Here is a 21111-nt window from a genome sequence, read left to right on the forward strand (position 1 = left end):
TCTTGTATCATTTTTTTCAACTATCCACTGACCAGCTCTTAAAATATGTTACAATGTGACAAATTATGAAATCATTCTAGGGAACTTTAATTCCTGAGACTGCGTTTTAGGCTCGTGAATTTGAGTTTCTGAAACCTCCTTCATCATCAAATTGCTAGCAATTGCACTTTCTGAAACCTAGTTTAGCTTTCATTATTAATAACTTTTACCTTTTGAATAGGATCAAAATGATTTCATAAGATATTACTATACATTAATTGCTGAAAGTTAGAGAATATGTCCTGCATTTATTTTCATCCATGCATCATGCTGGATGAGACAAAAGGTATACACATAAAGTGGTTGTTACATTGCCTCTTAGAAAACAGAACAGATATCACACGTGCTACCTTGAGGCAAACAAAGCAATTATACTTTGTAGGTACACTTGATCATCACACGGCCTGTTTCATTCATTCACATAAACCCTTCAAACTCTCACCTTCTTGAGAGTCAGAAACTACTTCTAGTTGGCAAAGACTGGAAAACTACTAGGTTTATGATCCTCATTAATCTCTATTTAACCTATAATTAAAGCGTTATTAATGTTTTTCATAAACAGCAGAAAAAGGTGAGTGTATGTTGTACAGAGATTAATGAAGACTATAGACACAGGAGGTTCCAGAGTACCTAATTAATAATTTCTCTTGAGAACTTACAGAGCCAAGAGTTCCAACTTCCAATCCATTAGAAGCTTCTCAATGGAGCGTTTGGCTTTCTCTGGCTGCGCCCATACCATGATATTAAGTGCTTGGCATTGAAGGATCGTGACCTTTTGATAGAAGAAGAAGAAGAAGAAGAAGAAGAAGAACTGCAACCACCTTTAACTCTCTTTGAATTATTTCCATGAGAATCTCCTGACACAACAGTAGCAAGAGCAAGACTGATCTTAGCAGCAGAAGAAGAATCAAGAGACACTGATCTTCTTGGTTGCACAGCGACCACTTCTGAAGCCGTGTTCTCAGTTTCACACACTTCAACTTCTCCCTCTTCCTCACCCCTCAACAAATCATCACCATGTTGGGCTTGAGCTTGAGCTTGAGCTTGAACATGATTATGTTCTTCTCCACCACCACTCTCCACTTCCTCAAAAGACGTGGAACCAAAAGCATTGGGGTCCATGGAAGGAACCCTTGTGGGGTCAGTGACAATAGGAGCACGGCACATGGGGCAATTGGTGTGCGATCTAAGCCAGGTGTCAATGCAAGGCAAGTGAAAAGCGTGGTTACACTTAGGCAAAAGCCTGAGACTTTCGTCCTCTTCAAACTCGCTCAAACAAACGGAACATTCCGACCCTTCAATCAAGCCTTCATCTTTCTTGTACTTGCAAACGGTGATGGAACCGATCACTGATTGTTGGAGGCCAGTGGTGCGGATGTACCAGATGGGGTGGTCAACCATAGGGCCATGTGCTTCTTCGTCCAAGAAATCTTCCTCAGTTTGAGGCCGAGACAAGCTTCTCCTCACAGACCTGTTCCTAGGAGAGAAAAACTTGACATAGATGGCGTAGGAGCAGAGGACAACGAAAACGGCGGCTACAACAGAAAAACCGACGATCAAGAATGTGGTTTTGTGGCTGTTGGGATTTGGTTTATCATTGTAAACAGGAGGAGATGGAGGCTCAAGTAACTTTCTGTGATGCAGCTCCATGGAGAGAGAAAGAATAAGGGGAACAAGGGAACGGAAGAAGAGATTGGATTGGAAGGGATGAATGAAGGGTTAGGTGAGAAGAGGTTGGAACATTGACTAAGGATTATATCTAACGTAATAGGAAGAAACATCTTTTTAAATTCAGTCTTTGACGCGGTTCTTGTTTTACTTTTTGTTTGCATCTATTTTATTTTCATGGCGGCTCCTATGTCGGTGTGACTGCACTTACTGTTTTTATTTCGGCCCAACCCACCAGAAACCTAAAGGCCTTTTTTTTTGCTTTCATTTTGTCAAGACAGAGACTTTGTTTTCTGCGAGGGCTAACGAGATGTTCATATAGAAGTCTTATAAAAAAAAATATTTTATTTGTTTTCTTTTTCAAAAATGTTTGTCCATAATAAGCATTGGTATTTACTAAAATTAGCACTTTACCAAATTAGAGTTTCAAGTGTTAAAATGTAATCATCTTTATGATTCTGAACTTGCAAACTTGTGAACGAGAGGACTGTTTTTTTTATTCTACTTTATATTGTTAAAGAAAAAGAAGGCATAGTAAGTAGCAGTAGTAGTTAGCTTGAAATGACCTAGCTAAGCCACAAATTAATTATAAACAATGTAGAAATGTGGGCAACTTTTGTATAGGGACAAAAAGAATGTAACGATAGATATATTGTTTTGTAGGAAAGTTGTGGATAGAGATTGTATATCTCTCTCTTGTCAAATAAAATATAATTTTAAAATAACAAATCATTAACGAAATACAATAAAATTATCTCACTTCAATCTGTTGATAGAAGCCGCTATAAACATAAAGAAAAAATTAATTAAAGAAAAAATGTTGTGTCTGATTCAATCATAAATGAAATCCAACATAATCTAATTAGGTTGAATTGGATAAAATGAGACTATCAAATAATATAATCCAATAAACACCCTTGATATTCAAAACTCTAAAGTAATATATAAATTAATGATAATTTTTATTTAATTTTACACAATTGAATTATTACGAAATTTATCAATTTTAGTCTCAATATCAGATAAATTGACAAACCCACTGTTAATAATTTCGAATGACATTTATGTTCATTGAAATATTATTAAATTAAATTATCATTAATTAAAATATTATTAAATTAAATTAGTTAGAAGAGTATCCTTTATCTACATAAGTGTTCATATCTAATGCTGCTATACTGGTTTTTACTAGTGTAATTTTTTTAGAATTTAGTCTCCTTTTTATATTAAAGAAACCGTAAAGATTCTTCAATCAAATTAGCAACTATGTTTGTTATTAATTTACGAAAACATTAATAGAACTCTTAACACCAAAAATAATTCATTTATATATATATATATATATATATATATATATATTTCTAATTAATATAAAATCTTTTCATATTGAGACATCTACATCTTAAGCATGAAGATTATAGGTTTAATACTTCTTTTGGTCCCTCGAAAGGGGGCATATGTTCAATTGGGTCCTACCTTTTTTTAGAAGTTCAATGTGGTCCCAACTTTTGTAAAAAGTGTGCAATCAAGTCCTTTTTGAAAACGACGTTGATTTTTTAACGGAGCAGCTGACAAGGTGGACTGAAGTTAGCTACGTGGCTGTGTGAGGGTAATACGTGGTTGTGTGAGGGTGATACGTGGCTGTGATAGATTCTCCAGCAGCATCCTTCAGGTAATAGTGAACCACACGATTACAACGCTCCTGTGAAAGAAACTGCTCTTTCCATTCCACAAAACAACGATTGTTCACGGCCATCTTAAAGAGAAAACCAGCAAGAGTTAATAGAACACCAGATATGCACTTGTTTTCAAAACAATGGCAAAGGGTGCAGACCCATTGGATTCACCAGTCCAAAAAGACAATCAACCAAATCCATAACATAGAGGAAGAAGCTTTCAGCATACCATCATCCTAATACAAACAACCTTTTGAACAACCTCAGTCTCCCCACTACTAGGAAGAACCCTACTCTGCTTAACAATAATATGAGTACTACATAAAACTAACCAGAATCCTCAAAAACCAAGTACTTTTTCATGTGGGGAAAAAGTCAGAAACCCTAATTAAGCACGCATACCCTCCAAATTACATCAAACAAAAGAAGACAAAAACCCCATAGAAATTATAAAAGGGTTTAAAATCAGATAAAAACATCCTGTAATTTTACTGCGGCAGTGGTGGGTTGCGTTTTGAGGTGGAGAAGGTGATAGGGAGGGAGATTGTGGTGGGAATTATTGGTTTCAGCATACGCTAATCTTAATTTTAATCTTAATGGATAAAAGGGTTTTTCAATTTTGAAGAAAGGAAGAGATTGTGTTGTTTGTATTGTTCGAAAGCAAGGTTCTTGACGCATATCGATTCTCCAGCTTTCCGCCTTCCTTCAATTCAACTCAGCTCTCTACGCCTTCCCCTGCGCACCCATGGCTGCATCATAGCACCGATCAATCCATCACATCAAAATCAATGGCGGAGAGCGCATCACTGTCGTCCAAACCCTCACCGTTGGACCCTCAAAACCCCGCACCATCCTCCAACCCTACAATCCCTTCCCCTTCCCACAACAACACAGCTTCACCCTCGCTCCCTCTGCTCCCCCAAGACCAGCAGCACTCGGTATAATTCTTCTTCGTTTAACTTGCCCTCCCTTAGTTTTCCCCCTTTTGTTGTTTATGAAAAAATTTAATCCAATGGAGTCCTTAGTATCATTAATTCCCTTCGTTTTCTATTCTAATTGTTTATGCATTTGATGCCTCACACAGCCACGTATCACCCTCACACAGCCACGTATTACCCTCACACAGCCACGTATTACCCTCACACAGCCACGTAGCTAACTTCAGTCCACCTTGTCAGCTGCTTCGTTAAAAAATCAACGCCGTTTCCAAAAAGGACTTGATTGCACATTTTTTACAAAAGTTGGGACCACATTGAACTTCTAAAAAAAGGTAGGACCCAATTGAACATTTGCCCCCTTTCGAGGGACCAAAAGAGGTATTAAACCAAGATTATATATTAATGAGTGGTCTAATAGCAGTTCAATAATTGATGATATGATAGGTCTAACAAACAATAAATCTTATTAGGATAAATTTCAAATAACTATGATATCATTTTAAGAAGTGGATTTTGAGTGTAACTTAATCTTATAAAATTAACTTGTAAAATAAGATTTACACCTACTTATATTATATATTATAATTCTACTTTGTGTCTAGTCAATATAATATCTCCAACATTACTTAAAAGCATACTACATGTTATTGCCTTCTAAAGACATTCTTTATTGCATTGATAGAAAATTTTTACTTCAATCTTATCCTTAACCTTGTATTTGGATGAATGATTTCAATAATTCCAAGAAATTGAAATAGATTATTACTTACGAGTGCCCTTCATTTCTTAAATAGTTTGTTTGGATGAGGTAATTGAAATATCTTAGATTTCAAATTTCTTGTTTGGATAAAACAATTTAAATTTTATTTTAAGGTTAACTCAATTTTGTCATTGAGGACAAGTTGAGTTAGCTCGACCTTTGATCCAAAACGACTCGTCTTGACTTTTAATTCAAGTCGACTCCCGAAGATTCAACTTGGGTGACTAGTTATGACCTTTAGTCCAAGTTGAATAGTCTTGACCTTTAATTAGGGTCAATTTATTTCAATCTTCAACTCAGGTAGACTTGGCTCGACTTGAGTCAGTGTTCAGTTCGGGTCGATTATGCTGGACCTTTAGTGTGGGTTGATTAGGCTCGACTTTGGTCTAGGATGATTAAGCTTGAATTCAACTCAGACGAGTTCAACTCGACCTTCGACCCAAGCCGACTCGATTCAACCGTTGACCCAATCTGACTCAGTTCAACCTTCAACTCGAGTTGACTCGGCTAGACCTTTGACATGAGTTGACTTAACTTGACCTTTAATAAGGGTTGACTTGACCTGACCATCAACAAGAATCAAATCAACTGAACCATCAACACGAGTCAACTCAACTTGACCATCGACTCGGGTCGACTCGGCTTAACCATCGACTCGAATCAACATGTCTGGCTGCAAAAGTCGGTGAAGAGAGGGGCGAGTGACTCCAGTCCGACAAGATCTGGTTAGGGCGGATCCACGTCGTATCTCGTCGGGACCGTTGCGAGATCCGCCTTGAAGATTCGAACTCTAGTGACCTCTTCGCTGCTTCACATTCTCAGAGTTGACCGTTGCAAGGACCAACCCCGCCGTTGGAGTCGCAGTCTCGGATTCTTCGAGTTCAACTCTGTTCCCTTCGTTTAGAGTCTACATGGCAGGTGGCAGATTGTGGGGTCGACGCTGGTGGAATTCGCGGTGAGACTGACGATGTGGACACCCAATGAGAATGTGTGCATTGGAGAAACTTTGTATTGGGTAACCTCGGCCAGAGCGTACAGTGTTGTGGGATATGATGTTGGGAGAAACGGCTGGAGGGAATTGGGTGTGCCCATGACTGAAAAGGGTTGGCTGGAAGTGGTTGCTTGGTTTTGGCATGGTGGCTTGCAGAAGTGTTGGCTGGGAATGGGTATTGGGGAGAGAAAAAGAGAAAAAGAGAAAAACAGAGAGAGAAAAAAAGTGCAGCCAGGTCAGCACGGAGTTAACTCCGTTTACGCTAATTTAACAGAGGGGACTTCATTTATACAATTTTTACAACTTTGGGACTCAATAGATTCATTTTTAAAACTAGGTATTAAATAGAAATTCACATCTTAACATGGGACGAAGTAAGCATTTAAGCCTTAATTTAAGTTAATGTTAGTAAATTTGTATTTCTATTTAATTTATTTATAGTAAATTTGTATTTGTAATTAATAATTAATTTAATAATAATTAAATGGAAATGTATTTAATTTTTTTAAATTAATTAGCGTAATTGTTTATTTTTTTTTGTAGTCAATAAATTAATTATTATTAGTTTAATTATTTTAAATTGTATTTTTTTATAGTTTATTAATGATATTTAAAACAATAATTTATTTAATTTTTAAAATGAAACAATTAAATTTTTGTCAGAAATGGCAAGAACACGCGGTGCATCTTTTAGTTCTCGAGGTGAGAGTTCTCGAGGAGAGAGTTCGACGCAGGGCGAAGCTCGAAGAAGATCTACCACTTTCGCTTGTAGAAGACGTGCAACTCCTATTGAGGATGAGACCTATGAGACTCATGGTCAAGAGGAGGCATTTGAGGCCCCTGACGAGGATGTTGAGGAGTGTTGACAATATTTTTGATCTCCAGAAACGAAACTAAAAACTTGTTAATGGATCGACAAGTGTACCGAATCGCACAAGTAATATAAAATGGTAAGACCAAGTATCGTATTCTAGAAGACTCTCGGCACTAAACAATTGCGTGATAACTCAATTAATTAAGACTTAAAAGAAATGAGATCATTGGTTTAAAATGCAAAGACAAAAAATTAAATATGAATGCAAATTGATCAATAGTAGAGTAACACAAAGATGAACGGATGTTGTTTAGTATGAGATGAATATGTTGTTGGGGTTAGATTTCACTGAGTTCCCTCTCATGTATATAAGAATTCCTCTTTATGCATTAATGTTAATGTTACTCACTAAAGTACTTAGAACCCAATCCCTTGACGAAATAAGCTTGCCTTCATTCTGATAACTTTTTGGCAAGTATACCAAATCATTTCAAGTAATACAATAAATAAGTAAAAGAGTATCGTTCTCCCAAGGGAATTTGAGTTACGTTATTCAATTAAAATTATTTATCAAGATCAATTACTGATGATAAAATTTGTGATTTCAATTTGGAATTAAGCATGAAATTAACAACGTAAAAAAAAATTAAGATTGAAAAATTGAATAAAAGATCACTGGAATTGGTCTTTGACTAACATTACAGTAAATTCCTGGACAACATATATTCTCTGTTCAAGCATTCACATGAGAGTATCTTGGTTTAATTCCTTAAAACAAGTTCTAAAATTATCTATTGAATTATTAATTCCTTAATTAATTCATCAGATAATTTTGCATTGAATTCAGATGTTGAGAATGACCAAAAGCACAGAAACTATTTCTAGCGTAGTTACTTTTAGTTTCTTTTCTTACGTTTCTGGTTCTAAAAATACTTTCCAGTACAATAAAACTTTTAAAGAGATTAATACTCCCGTATAATCAAAATCAAGTCAAGAAAAGAACAAAAACAAAAACATATATTGCACAGAAAATTTACATTAATGTTTCGTCATACAACCAATTCCAATGAACAAAAAATTTAGCCTATCCTAGACATCTCAAACGTACTCTTTACAACAATTCCTTGCAGAAAGTGAAGTCTTGATGTCTTGAAAGGTCTCCTGATCGTCTCCTGATCGTCTCCTGAATTCTCCAGTATTTTTCTGGCTATTTTCGTGTGTTAGAAGATCGTTTCTGCCTTTCTGTCACATCTTTTAAAGCCACTTAACTTCATTAATTCGCTCAGCGCACATGTGTGTGTGCGCTATGCGAATTTCTTGTAATTGCGGCCTCTCAACTGATGTTATTCGCACAGCGCACAAGTATTGGTGCGCTATGCGAATTTTCGTTTCCTGGCAGTGCGAATTTTGGCTTGTGCTATGCGAGAATTGGCTGACAGACTTCCAATTATACATCCTTTCCTGTACAATAATTTATATAACAATCTACTTCCTATTACAACATTTCACTGAGTAATAACATGAATAATTAGAAGATTGAGATCATTTATAAGTGTAAAAACAACTCTTTTTCACACTTATCAACTCCCCCAAACTTGAACTATTTCATGCCCTCAGGAAATCACAGAAAGAAACTGAACAACACAACACAAAAGACATTTGACATTTTGATAGAATGACTTTGCACATCAGAAATAAATCCATGCTTTCCCAAAGATTTCAACAAGTATTACATGGTGCATCACTCACAAAATCACCTGTGCATAGAATATGAAAAACCAGATCAACATTTATCATTACTTACTGTTGAGACCTCGGCAAGCGTACCGAATCGTACAAGTAATAAATCAGTAAGTCCGAATATCGTTTTCCCAAGGGATTTGTTATGTTTCACTAATTGTTAAAGTTTACTAATTTAGCAATTAATAAACGTAATTTAGTAACACAGATGAATTTTAGCATGCAGATGAAAGTAAAGTGATACAAACAGTCTACTTAAAGTTCACTGGGGTTGAAATTCAAGTTCATCACTCCGGTAATTTTCTACTAACACAATTTCTCAAAATTAAGCATCGACATCCTAGGCGCATGCAGTCCTGATTCCTCAGAGACAGTTCTCAATCATTCAAACTAAATTGCTAATTCCTTAGCTAATTCAATTATCAGATTTGCCTTAAACACAATGTCACAGATGACTAAAAATTCCCTCCTATGTCTAGGACTCGAAATCCTTTAGCAGTTCTATCCTAGGTCCACGGTCTCATACATTTTCCAATGATTTAACCGTTCAAATAGCTCAGATTTCCATCAAAAGCATGAAAAATAAAGATAGAACACAAAATTCAGACAAGATCATGCATTAATAGAGAAATTACAGAGTTTCAGAAATTTACTCTCAACCCCAGTGAAATGGAGTTTTAGCTACACATATACAACATAGAAGAGAGAAATGATGGATTGGATGGTGGAAATTGGTGAATTTCCACCATGAAAGCCCCTTGGAGCAGCTGCAGCAGCGTCCCTGGTCTTCTCCCCGTTCCAGATCCCCCTACTGCAAATGCCTCTGGAGTCTGATATAAAGAAGGGTACAATAATTGAAGTCACGGGTCAATTCTGGACGAGCGTCCAAATTCTGGACGAGCGGCCCAATTCTGGACGAGCGTCCTCACTCTGGACGAGCGTCCTCTTTCTTCTATGTGGCGCCCAGGCGCCCCTTTTTATCTCGCGCCCGGGCGCGAACCTCTCTGTAAATTTGCGCCCGGGCGCCCCTTTTCTCACGCCCGGGCGCGACCTTCTCGGTAAAATCGCGCCCAGAGTCCTTTTTCTCACGCCCGGGCGCGAAACTTTCGGCAAAACAGCGTCCATTAAGCCTGGTCCAAGTCTTTTATGAAATCCAATCCTTATTTATCATCAAAATAAACAACAAAAACATCAAAAACATTTAAACAGTCAAAATTATACTAATATCAACAATTATACACTTTTCATGAGAATTAACACTAAAACTTACTCAAAAGCCCCACAATATAAGCAACAAAAATAGGTAAACTTTTCACCTATCAAACTCCCCCAAACTTATATATTTTCGTGTCCTCATGAAAATAGACAATAACAACACAAACGAACCCAACAAAGCAGTTAATATTCCATCACATAATATCTGACACAACAGTAAAGATTGTACCTACACCTCCAAATATTCAGATCAAATGTTATAACTTCTATATTGACAAGTTCTTGAATCCAAAATGATAAGACAACCAAAAAAAGAATAAAACCATAATGCTCAATCTGTGATTATCTCAACCTGCAAGTGTTTACAACTCCAATTCATACTCAGATTGTCATCAACTACTTCATCAACTTTTGCAAGTCATCTCATATACACTTCAAACATTCTGATTTAAATCAAAAGGACTTTCTCAGGTTATAACTTGGCTTGGCTAGAAGAAACATGGTTTTACAGGGAAACAAAACAACACTAATGAAGAAGAGAACAAGAACATAACAACATTGAAACTTTATTCATCAACTACCTCTTCATTCATCACATAACACATTTTTTTGAATTTTTCTCTAACTTTGATACTTTTTTTTTTTCATCAGTTTAAGACTCAACTGATTATGATTTCCCCCAAACTTAATTTCTACCTATCATCTTGACAAATATGTTTCTTGTTCTCTTCTTCTAGAGTGTTGGATAAGGTAGATTGTTCTGTAATATGCTGAGGGTACACAAAAATATATATAAGGCTCAAACAGGATAACAATGGATGAATATTCACATATGGGTAGTCAACTGGCCAAGTAGCTAATTTCAACAACAACAACTGCCTTTCTTATTTCTAAACCAGAATGCATCTGTGTTAATAAGAATTATGCAAAAACCAAATTCATAGAAATAACAACTTCTCACTTGCTCTCAAAGCTTTCTCAGTACACTCAGATATTCAACTTCTGGGTCACAATCAATCAGATTCAAGAACAAATCATATATAATCATAACACAAGTTCTAAAACTCAGATTCTGCAATAACAATCTCACAATCATGCCAGTTATCATGGACAGAATTCCAAATTCAAATTCAAACTTCAAACACACACTTCACAATCAAATCATTGCATAAACATAATTCAATCCACACAACCAGACATATTCAGATTCAATCCACACAACCAAAATAACTGAAAACATAAATAGATAGAGTTAGAAAGCTGGGTTGCCTCCCAGTAAGCGCTTGTTTAACGTCTTTAGCTCGACACCTGTTAAGCTCATGGTGGATTTTTTATTTTGGTGAGCTTCTTTCCTCTGTTCCACCAACAACCCTTCCACTGTTTTCTAGATATCTTTCTGGTTACCCTGGAGTAAGGAGCTTCAACTTCAAATCTTCCGTCTTTGGTTTTTCTTTTGAAAACCCACAACTTATTTTTCAGTATAATTGGCTCTCCTAATCTGGGCTCCTTGCTTTGCATCAACAACTGGTGGTCATCTGATTTATCACTTACACACATGATTTCATTTGCAGCCCCAGGAATTGCCTTTTCTTCATTACACTGCTGCACATCATCAAATGCATTAAAAATTACCTCTTCATCTTTGTCTTTCAGTTTCAGCGTTCCATCATCCATATTAATGACGACTTTTGCTGTCTTCATGAATGGTCGTCCCAGAATGAGAGGTACTTCTTTGTCTTCCTCCATTTCCATGATGACAAAATCTGCAGGGAATATCAATTTGTCTACCTTTATGAGCACATCCTCTACCACTCCATAAGGATACTTGATTGATCGATCTGCCAATTGTAGAGTCATGCGTGTAGATTTCATCTCCAGATCCCCAATTTTCTCAAACATAGAAAGGGGCATCAGATTTATGCTGGCTCCCAGATCAATTAGAGCCTTTCCAACCGCCAGTTTACCAATGGTACATGGAATTGTAAAACTACCTGGATCTTTAAACTTTGGTGGAAGCAACTTCTGAATGATAGCACTGCACTGGCCTTGTACTTCTATAGTTTCTTCCTCAATATACTTTTTCTTCTTCGTGAGCACATCTTTCATGAATTTCGAATAAGCAGGTATTTGTTTCAGTGCTTCTGAGAAGGGCATCTTGATTTCCAACTTCTTGAAAATATCAATGAAACTCCTGAACTGTTTTTCCTTCTCCTTTCTAGAGACAACCATTGGATATGGAAGAGGTTTCTCGTACACATGTTCTTTCTTTTTCTCTCCCTCTCTCTCTTTTTCTTCATCTCCCTGTTTACTCATCTCATCTTTTTCTTCACTCACTTTTTTCTCATTCTCTCTTTCTTCCAGAATTCTTCCTGATCTTGTAGTAATAACATTGCATTCTTCCTTTGGATTTACTTCAGTGTTTGCCCCAAAGTCTTTCTCTGGTTTTTCTTCCAACTTTTTAGCTAATTGACCCACCTGAATCTCCAAATTCCTAAGTGAGGCTTCTGTGCTTTTATGGTTGGAAATTGATACCTGCATAAACTGCTGAAGAGTTTCTTCCAGTTTTGAAGTTCTTTCTGTCAGAGAAGGTTGTTGCTGAGAGTTCTGTGGAGGTGGTCTGTTGAAAGGAACAGCTTGTCCCATACTAGGATGAGGTCTCCATCCTTGATTAAAACTTTGACGTTGATCATAGTTTGGCTGAAGACCTTGATTTCCCATATAGTGTACTTCTTCATGAGACATGCTTTGCACTACACATTGACCATTATTATGATCTCCTCCGCACAATTGACAACTCTGAACCATCTGATGTTGAAATTGAGAAACATTTTGCAGTTCTTTAGGTAGCTGAGATAACTTCTTCATTAATGTCTCAAGTTGCTGAGTCATAATCTTGTTCTGAGCTAGTAAAGCATCTTGAGTTTGAAGTTGAAGAACACCTTTTTGTTGAAATTGAGCTCTCTCACTCTGAACTTCATTATCATTTGCAGCCATGTTTTCAATCAGTTCATGTGCTTCTTCAGGCGTCTTCCATCTGATACTACCTCCAGCTGAGGCATCTAACATTAACTTTGTTTGAGATTTCAACCCTCCAAGAAACAGATTTAGCATTGTAGGCTCATCAAATCCATGAGTAGGGGTTTTTCTCAGTAGGCCTTTGAATCTATCCCATGCTTGACCTAGAGTTTCATCAGCATCTTGTTGGAAAGAAGAGATCTCCTGCTTTCCCTTATTGACTTTGGACTGAGGGAAGAACTTGTTCAGGAATTTGGCAACCACATCATCCCAGACTGTCAGACTATTCTCCGGAAAGGAATTCAGCCACATTTTTGCATTACCAGCCAAAGAGAATGGAAATAAGCTGAGTCGGATTGCTTCATCTGGAACCTGATGAATCCTCACTGTATTACAGATCTCCATGAAAGTAGCCAAGTGAGTGTATGGATTCTCGTGAGATAATCCATGAAACTGATTGTTCTGCACCAGATGAATAAGAGCTGGCTTCATCTCCATGTTGGCAGCATTCACCACTGGTCTTGCAATACTGTTGAAGTGCAGAGGTCCTGAGAAAGTATTATAATCTGCAAGAGTACGTCTTCCTTGCCCAGAACCTTCTCCAGTGCGATTATCTTCCATTTCTTCTTTTTCTTGAACAGATGAAAAGTCCAGAATTTCTTCAGAGATAGCAGATGATTCTCTGGATTCTCTACTTTGTCTCCTCCTTCTGCTATTGTTCCTTCGAGCAGTTCTTTCAATTTCCGGATCAAAAAGTAGATTTTCAACCTGTTCTCTGCTTCTCATACAAAACACAAACCAAAAAGAAACAATCCAAAACAACACAATTTCTACAAATGATAACAATTAAGCACAAGAATTCAAATACAATCACAATAAATACTTAAACAAAAGATAGCAAAAATCAACTAAACCAGATAAACAACAAACAATCAACGAAAACAAAAACAAATCCCCGGCAACGGCGCCAAAAACTTGTTGAGACCTCGGCAAGCGTACCGAATCGTACAAGTAATAAATCAGTAAGTCCGAATATCGTTTTCCCAAGGGATTTGTTATGTTTCACTAATTGTTAAAGTTTATTAATTTAGCAATTAATAAACGTAATTTAGTAACACAGATGAATTTTAGCATGCAGATGAAAGTAAAGTGATACAAACAGTCTACTTAAAGTTCACTGGGGTTGAAATTCAAGTTCATCACTCCGGTAATTTTCTACTAACACAATTTCTCAAAATTAAGCATCGACATCCTAGGCGCATGCAGTCCTGATTCCTCAGAGATAGTTCTCAATCATTCAAACTAAATTGCTAATTCCTTAGCTAATTCAATTATCAGATTTGCCTTAAACACAATGTCACAGATGACTAAAAATTCCCTCCTATGTCTAGGACTCGAAATCCTTTAGCAGTTCTATCCTAGGTCCACGGTCTCATACATTTTCCAATGATTTAACCGTTCAAATAGCTCAGATTTCCATCAAAAGCATGAAAAATAAAGATAGAACACAAAATTCAGACAAGATCATGCATTAATAGAGAAATTACAGAGTTTCAGAAATTTACTCTCAACCCCAGTGAAATGGAGTTTTAGCTACACATATACAACATAGAAGAGAGAAATGATGGATTGGATGGTGGAAATTGGTGAATTTCCACCATGAAAGCCCCTTGGAGCAGCTGCAGCAGCGTCCCTGGTCTTCTCCCCGTTCCAGATCCCCCTACTGCAAATGCCTCTGGAGTCTGATATAAAGAAGGGTACAATAATTGAAGTCACGAGTCAATTCTGGACGAGCGTCCAAATTCTGGACGAGCGGCCCAATTCTGGACGAGCGTCCAATTTTCTGGACGAGCGGCCCAGGACGAACGACCCTGGACGAGCGTTGGGTGCGCTGGACGAACGTCCAATTTTCTGGACGAGCGGCACGCGAGTTGGACGAGCGTCAACTTGGACGAGCGTGTACATTGGGCGAGCGTGCACTTTGGCGAACGTCTTGGACGACTGGACGAGCGTCCACTATCTGAACGAGCGTCCCAACTTCTGGACGAGCGTCCCAACTGGACGAGTGCGCGGACGTGCGCTGCTGGACGAGCGTCCTCTTCACACTGGACGAACGTCCTGGACGAACGTTGAACGAGCGCTGGACGAGCGTCCTCACTCTGGACGAGCGTCCTCTTTCTTCTATGTGGCGCCCAGGCGCCCCTTTTTATCTCGCGCCCGGGCGCGAACCTCTCTGTAAATTTGCGCCCGGGCGCCCCTTTTCTCACGCCCGGGCGCGACCTTCTCGGTAAAATCGCGCCCCGAGTCCTTTTTCTCACGCCCGGGCGCGAAACTTTCGGCAAAACAGCGTCCATTAAGCCTGGTCCAAGTCTTTTATGAAATCCAATCCTTATTTATCATCAAAATAAACAACAAAAACATCAAAAACATTTAAACAGTCAAAATTATACTAATATCAACAATTATACACTTTTCATGAGAATTAACACTAAAACTTACTCAAAAGCCCCACAATATAAGCAACAAAAATAGGTAAACTTTTCACCTATCACTTACACTCAAGTGTTTGTCCTCACATGATAGTAGAATTGGCATAGAAGTTCATCAGCTTTTGCATTTCATTTGACTCACAAACTTCACACACTATTGGTTATGTCCAAAGGTCTTTTCAGATTAAAGCTTGGCTTGGCTAGAAAAAAAGAATCATGGTTTTTCTTGGATTCAAAGACACCTATTAAGAAGAGAACAACTTCAATTCCCAATCCAGTACTCAAATCCCAAAATATATCATTCATCACATACCATTTTCTTTCACAGCTCAACCTTCTTTTTCATTTTGAGCTTTTTTTTTTATCATATTTTTTTATTGATCTTTTCTTCCCACAAACTTGAATTCAACCTTAACCTCTTTTAAAGCATAATACATGTTCTCTTCTAGGGTGTAAGGTAGGATATCATCTAATAGGCTCAAGGTGGAAGGAAAAAATTTTCAAGGCTCAAAAGGGTTCACAAATGTATCATGATGTGTTAAGGTTGGCTGTTTGACCAAGTAGCTGTATAATCAATATCAAACAATGCCTCTCTCATCCTTAACCAAAAAGTGTGTGTATATACGTAGAATCAAAATCATGCAAAAACCAATTCCATATCTAGACAACTCAATATCTCTCAATCAATATATGCTCTCAACACTCATAGATCTGGTCATATTCATACACACAGAAATTTTTTTGAAGCACAATCACCACAAACATACATGTCATCATCCTCAAGAATCACATAACTTAATCAGACAATGCCAAATCATTAAATCAAAACACAATTGTCTTTAAAACCACAAACATAAATCAACTAAACAAAGTTCCACATACGAACAACTGAACTCAAATACAAAATTACAATCAACATAAACAACAGGAGTCGCTCTACCACGACCCATCAGATCTTGATCTCCACTGGCTCTCCTGTGAATGATAACTCTGTTGTGTCCATTTGGGATCTGGCTCCTCCTCCTCCTCATCACCATCGCTTGTCATCATGTCCATATATTAATTAGACGAGTTTAACCATATACATTAGACGAGTGTGTCCATATATTGATTAAACGAATCTAACACAACATATTAAATGAGTTTAACTATTCTAACAATACACCTCTATACATTGATTTATATTTTAAATGACTCAACTCCACATATTTTTGCATATTTTTTATACTTTTAGAGTGTGTATTATATTTTTACATACGTTTTATACTTTATATTGATACAAAATCTATTCTTTATATATAAATACATTAACTTTTTGAACCTGTAAATTATTTTTATTTTTAAAGTTGATTATATTCTAAATTTAATTATAAACTTAAAGTTATTTATTATATGTTTTCTCAACCTCTAAATCTCTTTTAATAACACAAAAACAAACATCAATCCGTAAACACGAGTTTAAAACTACTTTTGTTATTAAAAGCGGCACGGATAAAATGCAAACTTTTTATAAATCTAAATATTTTTTATTATTTTATTGGATTTTTATTAGAAATATATATATATAAAAGATAAAAAATTATATTTTTTGTTTTATAATAATTTTTTTTACATACGCTTATTTAAACTGGATGATTATTTATTTATTTTTTACATCCTAAAAAATATAAAATTTCTATTTAATATACAGTGATATTACTATCATAGTAAAACAACAATGATTCTTATTAACCACAATAACTTTGATATTGTTTGATTTTAATAAAAAAAAATTCCATATTTTTTTAATTTGTGAAAATAATAAACTAGATAATGAAACAAGATAACTTTCATATTATTCACTTAATAAAAAAATTAAATAAAAAAAAAACTCAAAACTTGCGTCTTAATGAATGATATGATTGTTATAAATAGGTGATCGAAAAGACATGATTCCACGGTAAAAGAAAGTGTGAGGAAATAAGTTAATAAGGGATTTGAAAAAAGTAGAGTGAGAATGGGAAAGAGAGAGTTTGCATTAATGGTGATGTTTGATTTTTATGCAAAGATTCAATATAACTACTCCAATTCCAGAAAAGTCACTTCAACTTGTGAGGAAAACACTGGCTAAATATGTAATTCATTTATATAATAGTATGTAGTAGATATTAGGATATAGTAAGTTCTAAGTTTATGTTTCTAAGTTGTTTTATGCTTTTCTACATTATTATTAGTTTAACTTTGTACATTACATTGATTTATGCTTCAAAGTTGATTTATGATTACATTGGATTGATTTATGCTTCTAAGAAGTTGATTTATGATTCAATTGAATGTATTTATGTTTTAATATAATTTTCATTCAAAATATACGTTTATAGATTATTCCGGACTGTTCTGGCTGTGCAGGTCTGTTTCTGTAGTTGGGAATGTAGCAGAAACAAACCTCATTTTAAACAAAAAACAAGGGAATATGCCTCGTTTGAGGTCATAATCGAGGTAGAATAGCCCCCTATGATCTCAGTTAAGGTCACACCCGATGTAGAAAGGCTGGCGGACTGAAAAAAAAAAACCAAAATGGGCTCTACTACCTTGGTTAGGGTTACAACCGAGGCAGTAGAATGAGACTTTATGCCTCGGTTCAGAAGGAACCGAGGTAGTATGTCCTACGAAAAAAAAATAAAAAAAATCAAAACATGTACTGCTTCGGTTAGGGAAGAACCAAGGCAATATCTCACCCTTTTATGCTTCGGTTCACACCCGAGACAAAAAGTAGTAGACTTATTGCCTCGCCTGGATATGCCTCGGTTCAGGAATCGCTACGTATAGACAAAAATAACCGCTGCCATTTTCCTTAACTGCACTAGTGGAACCAATAAATTATCATATATTTGCATATTGAAGTACCCTCCTTCAACCTTGGAACCATCGCAAGTATGATATTCGTCTTCTACAGAACATAATTTATGTCGAAAAAAAAACAATGATAAAAAAATGTGTATATTGAAATTGAAATTGTAATTGGTTTTAGGATCTCAATCACAACAATGCGTGAATATTTTCATTGATTTTATTTTCTAATTTTATGTTGTCGTTGTTATTTTATTGTTTATTGTTTTTTGCATTCACTTTCTTATCCTGAATTTGCTGTAATTTTTATGTTTATACTATACACCATATTTTTGTAAAAATCATTAAAAATAGTTAAAAAAATTATTTTTGACCCGTAATTTTCTTTTCAATTTCTTCTAGTTTATATTTGATAATGGTATTCTTACATTTGATAGAATAATAATAGATTTTAAGATACCAAAATTTGATAGAGACGAATTTCAAACAATCATAAATTTATATGAATTGTTTCTACGAGGATGTGTGGAGAGACACCTTGCCACCTATTTTATATCTTTGAACATTTCCCTTTAAGAAGAAAATCCCTTTCACTGACTCCATTCATTCTCTTTGAAAGTAGACCCACCCCGTGAACTCATTTTCATTCCATTTTGACGTTTCCAACTTATCATACTACTTCTTAATTAAAGGACAATCTATAAACTCTCTCACCCTTTCCCCTACTTAATTATTAGACACCTAAAACTATCATTTCATCTTTTTCCTTTCTCTCTACTCCAGCTTTCACACACAAAACATTACTCTCTTATTTAAACCAAGGAATTCTACCATATTTATCGACAATGTTTCATAATATCCAATCATTTAATCCAACTAGAATCGCAATTTCAAACCTTCTTTAATTGTACACTTACTCAAACTAAAGATATGAAATGTAATACCCAAAACTAATTATTGGGTTTATATGGCACACTGGGTACAAGTGATTTGATTTTGATTTCAGGTTTGATTCAATATTTAGAATCGCCTTAATTATGTGTTGCCTTTCGATCTAAAAAACTGTAATAAATTCATATTGTTATGATGTTATCACTTTATAATATATTAAAACATATAATTAAAATATACACCTTAAATCATCGAGTGGCTGTAGTTTAGTGGTGAGAATTCCACGTTGTGGCCGTGGAGACCTGGGCTCGAATCCCAGCAGCCACATTACTTTATATTTTGTTTTATTTTCTTATTTTGTTTTTATTCTTATATTTTATTTATGTTTAACTAGTTTTGATGGATCAAGTAAATAGATTAAAGAACAACTGCTAGTAAAATTGAAACAGTTGAACTAAAAAAACACCATTAAGTTTGTTTTTGTGTAAGTTCTTAAACTCAAACTACTGATGTGGATTTACACCATAATAAAATACCCATGATGGTATCCAAGTTATTTCCTTTTTTCACATTAAAGGTCCATATCACAAGATTATACATAAAACGTTGAAACAAAACTACTTTAGATAATGCAGAAACTTCGAAACAAAATTTCAGTAAAAAACACAGGCGAGCCATGATATATATATATATATATTTGTAGTAAAATTAAAGAAACAAGTACACTTTTTTCTTTGTTTTTTTTTGTTTTTTTCATTCAAACATCAAACATTGTGCACACAAAACATGGAGGAGCTAAATGATGAGATCGGCAAGGAATACAAATTAAAGCAGAAAGTAAAGATGGCGAGAGGGCTTGTGAATGGCCATGAACCTTTTTATTTTGCTGCTAAAACAACAATATATGTGAGAAGATACCAAATTGTATGCATGTTCTCAAGGCTTGGAAGAAGCTTTGGCGATGTTTGTGTTGGCAGGTGGAGTGTAAAAGTAGTAACTCGAAGGAATTGCAGGGTAATTAGGTTTCAAAAATGGAGGCAACCTGTATTCCGGCCATGGTGTTCCAGGTGGAAACTGAAAAACGGGAATGTTTCCGAAATCAGGAAGTGATGGAGACAATAGTTTTCTGCTAGCTTCAACCTCACCAATGCTGTGAAGTGACAACACAAGGAAGAAAGCTATGAAGAGAAAACGGAGAGAGGCCATGTTTTATGAAATGATGATGTTGAAGCTGAGAAAAAGTGATAGATAGATAGATAGATAGAGAACTGTGGTAGTGTGGTGGTGACACAATGGTCTTCTGCTATGGAGTTTTATAGTCCACCTTGGATGTTGCAAGGTCGTTTGATTTTAAAAAGGAACAGTTGAATATTTTGACACTGATGATGTTTGTGAATGAGATTGACACATGTCATTTGGTTTGAATTTAATGTTGTCATTTGTTGGTGTGCACTGTGCATTACTCATTTCAATTAAAATGGTAGATGCATAAGTGACCCACTTTATACCTTTTTTGCAGTCATCTATCTTTGCAGATAGCCATCATTTTCTGCCACCAGAGTGCAATTCTACACGAGGCTTCATTGTCTTTGCCTTTTGATTCAATGCACTGTCTTCTAAATGCCTTACACAAACATTTCTTTTTTTCTGCACTATACTAAATTATTGTTATCATTTATTTCACTGCCTTGTTATATATGTAAAATAATGTTCACATACTTCAACCAATATCAGTAAGAGATAGGTTCAATTAGGGTTCCTATTTTAACCTACATGTATTTAGCTCTCTAATTTTAATTGCTCATATTTACTCTCATAATAATTATGCAATTCTTTAAATTTACTTTTTCATCACCAAAATTCATCCAATAATTGATACACCAGCGTAATAAAAGTGTCATCATATCATTAGATGAAAGTGTGATAAAAGAGTGTAATATCATTAATTTGTATATATGCACACAGAAAAATATTTAAACATTAAATAGTGAAATAAAACTAATTTTCCTTATTTTATAAATGTATTTTACTTTAACTTATTTAAAA

At 35.6% G+C, this 21111-nt stretch overlaps 1 protein-coding gene and 2 non-coding genes across 3 annotated transcripts; 2 read left to right on the forward strand and 1 right to left on the reverse strand.

The window, feature by feature from the left end:
- Positions 1-267: 267 nt before the first annotated feature.
- On the reverse strand, positions 268-1828 carry LOC108322208 (RING-H2 finger protein ATL54). The gene has a single exon (XM_017554231.2). The coding sequence runs from the start codon at positions 1687-1689 to the stop codon at positions 727-729; it is 963 nt and encodes a 320-aa protein (XP_017409720.1). The 5' UTR covers positions 1690-1828; the 3' UTR covers positions 268-726.
- An 11137-nt stretch (positions 1829-12965) lies between these two features.
- On the forward strand, positions 12966-13068 carry LOC128195063 (small nucleolar RNA R71). Its single transcript, XR_008246637.1, has one exon. It is a non-coding gene; the product is annotated as a small nucleolar RNA R71 (small nucleolar RNA).
- A 6252-nt stretch (positions 13069-19320) lies between these two features.
- Positions 19321-19392, forward strand: TRNAH-GUG (transfer RNA histidin (anticodon GUG)). Its single transcript has one exon. It is a non-coding gene; the product is annotated as a tRNA-His (tRNA).
- Positions 19393-21111: the final 1719 nt, after the last annotated feature.

The sequence above is a fragment of the Vigna angularis genome, chromosome 1 (assembly GCF_016808095.1).
Source record: "Vigna angularis cultivar LongXiaoDou No.4 chromosome 1, ASM1680809v1, whole genome shotgun sequence".
Classification (NCBI taxonomy): Eukaryota; Viridiplantae; Streptophyta; class Magnoliopsida; order Fabales; family Fabaceae; genus Vigna; species Vigna angularis.

What these genes read in the sequence shown, in the direction of transcription:
- LOC108322208 (XM_017554231.2), bottom strand. Translation starts at nt 1,689, where the DNA reads ATGGAGCTGCATCACAGAAAGTTACTTGAGCCTCCATCTCCTCCTGTT.